Here is a 6,645-nt window from a genome sequence, read left to right as displayed (position 1 = left end):
GGGGGGGGGGGGGCTGGACCTCATTTTCTAATTAAATATGGTATTACGGTTAGAGGTTGATCTTTGGAGAATTTTGAATGCTTCCCCTACTTTGGCAGCTGCTTTTCCTGAAAAGTAAACATGGGTGTTGATAGTCAACACTAGATGAAATCTGCCAGCACTGTCTTTGGGTATCTTTGAAATTGTGTCTTTTAGCATGACTGGAGACCTACTCAAATCACGTTTTTGTGGAAATTGTGGAATTCAGCATTGCCCACAAAATGGGGCAATCAATGCCTGTAAAATCCATGGGGGGAAAAACTTACTTAAAATAAAATGCTGGCTCCCTAGAGCTGGGCTGTACACCCTTCCGGGAGGAGGGAACCTGCCTACATGAAGGGGAGCCCAAGATGGCTGCCACCCTTCACTTCTGACTGGCTGAGGAGTGCTTGTTGTGTTACCCTACCCCCTCCACCAATCAATGGTGAGAGGTGGGGCTGCATGAGACAGCCTTCTTGACCAATCAGTGGCAAAGGATGGAGCCATTGGGGTCTCTTGGCTAATCAGAAGTGGTTGGGGGGGGGGGGGAGGGGGCACCATGATAAGCCCATAAAAATGGTGGCCAGCCCTGCAGTCTGCCTGCAAAATCAGCCAGCTGCCTCCTTGAGTTGGGTAAAGTCCTAATCATAACATCAGGACCCAAACCAAACTTGTCTGCCAGGCTAGTGTCATCCCTGCGTTGTTATATGGGTGTGAAACTTTGGATGACATTGAAAACACCTGAAAAAATTGGGACATTACTATCAGTGATTGCCTTGGGGAATATGTTCCATATCTCTTGGAAGGATGGAAGAACAAATGTCAGTGTTTTAGCTTGGCCAGATTCTAGCAGCATTAAACCTATTTATACAACATCAGCTCCATTAGACAAGATGTGTCGTAAGGATGCCTGACAACTGGGTCCTGAATCGGGTTCTATACTTCCAACTCACCATTAATCACTGATATAGAAGTGGGTGAAAGAAGATATTCAAGTACACCTTGAAAACCAGTCTGAGAAAATGGAATATTAGCATCAGTACTTGAGAGACTCTTAACACTGAATTGCCCCCAGTAGTGCTGTCATGTATGACAAGGTGTTGATTGCTTTGAACAAACTTGCCTCAGTATGGATAGAAGATATATGTGAAAAAACAAACAGAAAAGGCTGTGATCCAACATCCCCAGGAACCCAATCTATTTGCTGCTTTTGCAGATGAACATGCAGGTCTTAGAATGGCTTCCTCAGGCATTCCCAGCCTTGCCGATGACTCAGTCTGATGTGACATTTTCATGAGTTACCTGGATAAATGTGGTCTTGGGAGAATGACTGTTAGGTGAATACATAATTGGCAGAATAACTGCAAGCAGGGGGTAACTATAAATGATTCAGTGTCAGGGAGGCAGGAGGCTTCAAATGGGTTTTGAAGTTTTAAGGGGTCAGTTTTGAGTTGTTAAACATTTTTATTCATGACTTGGATGCAAGAAGTGAGAAACTCCTGATGGAGTCTACAGATGACATGGAACTGGGAGGGCCTGTGAAAACTTTGACGGATAGGAGCAGAATTGAAAAGGATCTTGATGGACTGGAGAGCTGGACACTAGATGGTGGAATGAAACTCAATACAGACAAGTGTACATCTCTACTCCTGGGTTGGGTTGTGGTGGAGGGAGCCAAATGCACAAGTATGGAATTGGGGATAATTAGCTAGGCAGCAGTATTGCCGAGAAGGATCTAGGGATTTGCTAGATTACAGACCCAAAGTAAAATAGCCCTATTGTATAGTTGCAAAAAAAAAAAAGCAAATGCAATTTTGAGCTGTATTAACAAGAGTACTAAGTGTCAGACATAGGAGGTGATGGCACCACCCAACTCCGTGCTTGTTAGGTCTTAGCTGGAGTATTATGTGTAATTTTGGCCTCTGTGATTTAAGAAGGATGTAGAGAAACCGGAGAGGATGCAGAGGTGAGTGACTAAGATGATAAAGTGGTTGTAATTCAAGCTGTATGAGGAAAGGGTGAGCAAATTAATCTTTACACCAAAATTGAACACACTTAAGGGATCTCATAGCAGGTTTCAGATATTTGAAAATTTGCCATAAAAAGCTGGAGAAGAATTGTTCTCCTTTTCCTCCAAAGTGCAGGACAGGAATGGGATTTAGAGTGCAGTAAAGCAGTTTGGCTGTGATAGAAAATGTTAATTTTGCTGTAGTTAAAATTGGTATAATACAACCCCCCCCCCCCAAAAAACAAAAAACTCTGCTACTCTCAGGATTCAGTCAAGAAATTTCCAGACTAAATGCTTTGGACCTTCAGGGTTAGAAATAAATGCTACTATACATACTAAGTTTTGGAGGCGCTCAATTTTCTAAACATATGAATATTTTCTTATTCTTTGAGAGCTTGAAGGCATTAGCTCTTAAAATTGTATAATGATACATTGCTTATTTTTCACCATCAATTCTGACACGATTTGTAACTGCCATTAACAGGAACAATTAGAACTAGAAATCAGTACTTTATATAATTGGGTATCTTATCTTATAAACAACTTTCAGCTGATATAGGGCATGAATCTGTTAGGTTGTAATACCAGCTGCTAAAGTCTTGTTAGGACTGAAGTGGGAATATGTTGGCTGCAGAGTAAGAAGATGGCCAAGAATCTTCCTGCTCTTTCTGATTGATATCACTAAGTGATGGTTGGTCCAGCAGTCATTGGCTCCTCTCATAACATTTGATGTGAACATTTTTTAGATTGTGTGCTCTTACAATGATATAGTCGAGGAAGTGGCATTGTTTCAAGTGAGGGTGTTGCCATGTTTTGTACCTGTCTTGTCTGAAAGGAGTTAAGGACAGGGTCATGCTCTGCACACTTACTAAGAGAATGCTGTTGGAATTGCTCTTGCCCACTCCTTCCTTTCAAGTGGTGCTCTTCCATATGTTAAAGTCCTGGCCAACTCTCGCATTGAAATCTCCAAGCAGGATGATCTTACTCTCTTTTGGGATGATGGTCAGGATTTCATCAAGGTCAGCATAAAACTGTCCTTTCTGTTCTTCCTTGGTTATTGTAATGTTGGGATGTATGCACTGATGATGGTAGCAAGCAACTTGTTGGTCATTGAGAGGCATGAGACGCTCATTAATGCCAACAGAGGATTTGGTCACTTGGCTGACCATCTAATTCTTAATGGTGAAACCAATGCTGTGTATTTGCCTGTCATTTGCAGGTTTCCCTTTTCAGAAGAATGTATGGCCGTCCATGCTTTTCCCTCAGTTAGCCTTCTGCATGTCTGGCCTTGTTGGGAACAGCAATATCAGTGTTGTATCATGAGAGTTCTCAGGCAACAATAGCCATTCTGTGTTCAGGTCTGTTACTCTTTGGGTCATTTAGTAGGGTGTCTCCGTTCCAGGATGCAGAGGACACTTTTGTGTTTAATCTGTAATTAGAGTGATCCCTCTGGAAGTAACTATCCAGTTGGGTAAGATGAGGTGGGACAGCCTATGTTTAGGGCACCTTTTCCAGCCCCCTTCCTTTTCAGAGTAAGCAGAGGGGATCCTAAACAGGACTGTTCAGTCATGATCGCCGCTGCCAAATCACCCTCCTGTCCCATTCAAAGGGTGAAAGGACCAACATGCGACTGCCGCCTGCGTGTGGTCTGCGACTAGGGATTCCCAGTGATCACTTCGTATGTCCCTGTTGCCACTTGTTCATTGTCGTAGGACTTTGTAGAGGCTATGGGTATTGGTTATTAGTTATTGTGGTAGATGTTGGATCCAGTGGGAGAAGCCTGTGTGTGACTCGTTTTACATGAGGAGGCCATTGTGCATTGGCAGCTGCACAGCTCTTGGTGGAAGAGAAACCTGTGTCCAGTGTCAAGGAGATCCAAGACCACTGGGATTACTCTTCCACTGTAGCCATCATCTGCCTTTGCAGCCATTGAAAAGTGTGCCTTCTTCCTTTGCCTTCTCCATTGTTGAGGTCTTTGTCGGACAGTGCTTCATCCAATACCTTACCTTTGACCTTACTGCAATGGGTGACCCTACCAGGAGTACAGGACTCCCGGCAGAGTTGCTCTTAGGGTCATTGGTTATACGCAAGTCTCTTCACCTGGTCAAGATGGCAGTCCATGGAGAGGACAAACCTGTTAAAGCTTTTCTATGCTAAAAAAAATCAATTCTAAAATTGTATGGCAGGGATTGTTGAAGTGATATTGTAGCTGTGGTGATCCAGGAAATTATGTGAGAGGCAGGGGTATTTGCAGTTGAGTATCATGTATTGGAGCACTTGCACAGTTGGAATAGACTGAGACAAGTTTCTGACTATTACAGTACACTTCCTCATAGGGTCTTTGAGGCTAAAAACCCAACAGGTTTGATGCTGCCCAAATTAGGCTGGGTTGTTATGACTTGCATGAAAACAAACAGGGCCCAGCCATTTAAACAGTAGGCTTAAGTGCCTATTTAAACTGGATTAGCTATGATTGTGTCTGAGGCAAAGTGCTAATTTATAATTCACAGGTACTTATTGTGGGGACCAGTCTCAACCACTGTGATTTTTAATCACTGGTTTAAATCTGTATAATTTGCCCTGGTTTTAGATGCGTTTTGCCCACTGGCTTTTTCAAAAGCTGTTTTGTCAAAGGTTGGCCTACTTAGAAAGGTGTGGGTCTTTACTTAGTAAGCCTGTATAAGCGATATCTTGGAATGTGCATTAATTAGATTTATGTAAAGAAATTTAAAAAAAATGATTTGTCAAAAAGGCTAGCTCCAGGCATGCAGGCATGTGCAGCTTGTCCTGCCACAAATGTCTTAGCAGCGCCACAAACTGCATGCCTAGCATGTCAAAATGTGCCTTGTACTGCAGATTTGCAGTGTGGGGCAAAAAAGAAAAAATACTGCAAAAAAAAGTAATATGGTGCATGTCACAGGAGCACATGCCAGCAGACACAGAGGTTCGGTCCTCCAGGGAGAGACTCTGGCTACTGGCCAGAATGTTGCCCCTCCTCTGTTACCATCCCAGCACTCTGGGAATTGGCAGGAGAGGGGAAAGGGCCACTTCCCCAAAGTGGGGCATTTTGCCCCGCACCAAACCACACATGCAGGGACATGTGCAGTAGCAAAAACTGGCACAAATTTGTGCTGCTCCTATTTTTGCTGTGGCAAATGCAAGTCCCTGCAGGTAGGAACACACCCAAAGAGACGAAGTTCTCTGTAGATGTTAAACATGTTTTAAAAAACTCTCAGTTCTTTTGTTTAAATTTCTAATATGCATAAAGACCATTAAAAAGTTGTAATAAGTAAGGATATGTTACTTGAAATATAGGTGAAGAACAAAGAAGGTGTTCTTTTTGTGTAGGTCTGTTTTAGTGCACAGCCAAATTTCAAGACAGTTAACTGTTCCAGGAGAGAGTCCTTGAGAAGAAGAAAAATAACTCTCTTCTTGTCTTTTTTTTTCATTTTACTATAGTGTATTTAGCCATATTTAAACTTTTGAATATCTTTTTGTAGATCTTCAAGATGACTAAAAAAAGGAAACACCAGGAGGATTTCCAAAAGGTGAAGCTAAAAGTTGGAAAAAAGAAGCCTAAACTAGAAAATGTAACCGATACAAACTTCAAAACAAAAGCCATACAAATTCCAGAACAGCTTAAAGAAGATGGAATGCTTCCAACGCAGAACAGAAAACTTAACATAAAGGTATGAAAAAGTAGGGTTTCAACAATTATGATGAGTGTCAGATTATTCAGGTTGCTATATTTAGTAGGGCGTCTCCGTTCCAGGATGCAGAGGACACTTTTGTGTTTAATCTGTAATTAGAGTGATCCCTCTGGATCATTGTCAGATTAATTATGTGAATAGATGTGTTTTTAAAAAAATAAAAAAAGATGCACATATTTGTATGCTGCCTCAGTGGCCCTGATAAAAGGCTTTACTTTGGAGAGCTTGTGTAGCTTTGCTAGTTGGGTCTTTTGGCAAACTATATTAAGGCAAATATTTTCAAAAACTCCTGAAGTTAGACATTGGTTTAGAAGCTTAAAGAATGGATCAATGACCAGTTATATCATTTTTTTTTTTTTTTTAGTGGTTTTACTGCAGTTGAGCTGCGGCCACTGCAACTTTTCTGTCTCTTTGGTTCTGTCCCACAGTAAGTAGAAGTTAAATGGTAGCTTACCTTTAAATGAAACATGGCTAAGGTACTACAGTTTAGTGTTATTTATTGCAGAATGGAAGTAGACAGACAAAATAGTTACAGTGGATTGCTTGATGCATGCTAATGAATAGCAGGTCTCTTATTTAAAGCCATATAATTGTTAATTCGTCCACACTTTAAGTTTCATTACCTTGGGGTTTTTTTTTTTTTTAAATGCTGGTTGTAGGTCATTAATTTGCATAGAAGCAGTGCTTGTCAAAATTAGAATCTTGTGACCATGTTTAACTTTGAATTCCTATTTTTGAAAATCTTAGTTTGTCTTTATTATTCAGCACATTTCTATTTCCCTTTAATTCCAGCTGCTTCCCCTTAGCTCTGTTCCTCCCAATGGGGTTCATTTTCAGGAACTTCTGTGATTTACCTGCAAAAGTAGCTGTCTAGCCTGAGTTTTTGCACTCTAGCTGCCCCCCCCCCCC

The 6,645-nt window shown here is 41.5% G+C and overlaps 1 protein-coding gene across 3 annotated transcripts in view; it reads left to right on the top strand.

The window, feature by feature from the left end:
• Positions 1-6,645, top strand: part of TEX10 (testis expressed 10) — a 157,836-nt gene that overhangs the window by 8,288 nt on the left and 142,903 nt on the right. For 2 of the 3 annotated variants that reach the window (XM_019509169.1, XM_019509167.1), the window contains one exon: positions 5,527-5,715. In XM_019509169.1, coding sequence (XP_019364714.1) covers positions 5,536-5,715 — 180 coding nt within the window. In that variant the 5' untranslated portion in view covers positions 5,527-5,535. Of the gene's footprint in view, positions 1-374; positions 464-5,526; positions 5,716-6,645 lie in introns of those variants that run through there. The other variant, XM_019509168.1, reaches the window with a different exon arrangement.

Source organism: Gavialis gangeticus, unplaced genomic scaffold (genome assembly GCF_001723915.1).
Source record: "Gavialis gangeticus isolate Ggan-Ray unplaced genomic scaffold, GavGan_comp1, whole genome shotgun sequence".
NCBI classification, from domain to species: domain Eukaryota; kingdom Metazoa; phylum Chordata; order Crocodylia; family Gavialidae; genus Gavialis; species Gavialis gangeticus.
The sequence above is the reverse complement of the archived record's forward strand: the minus strand, read 5'-3'. Positions and strand labels throughout refer to the sequence as shown.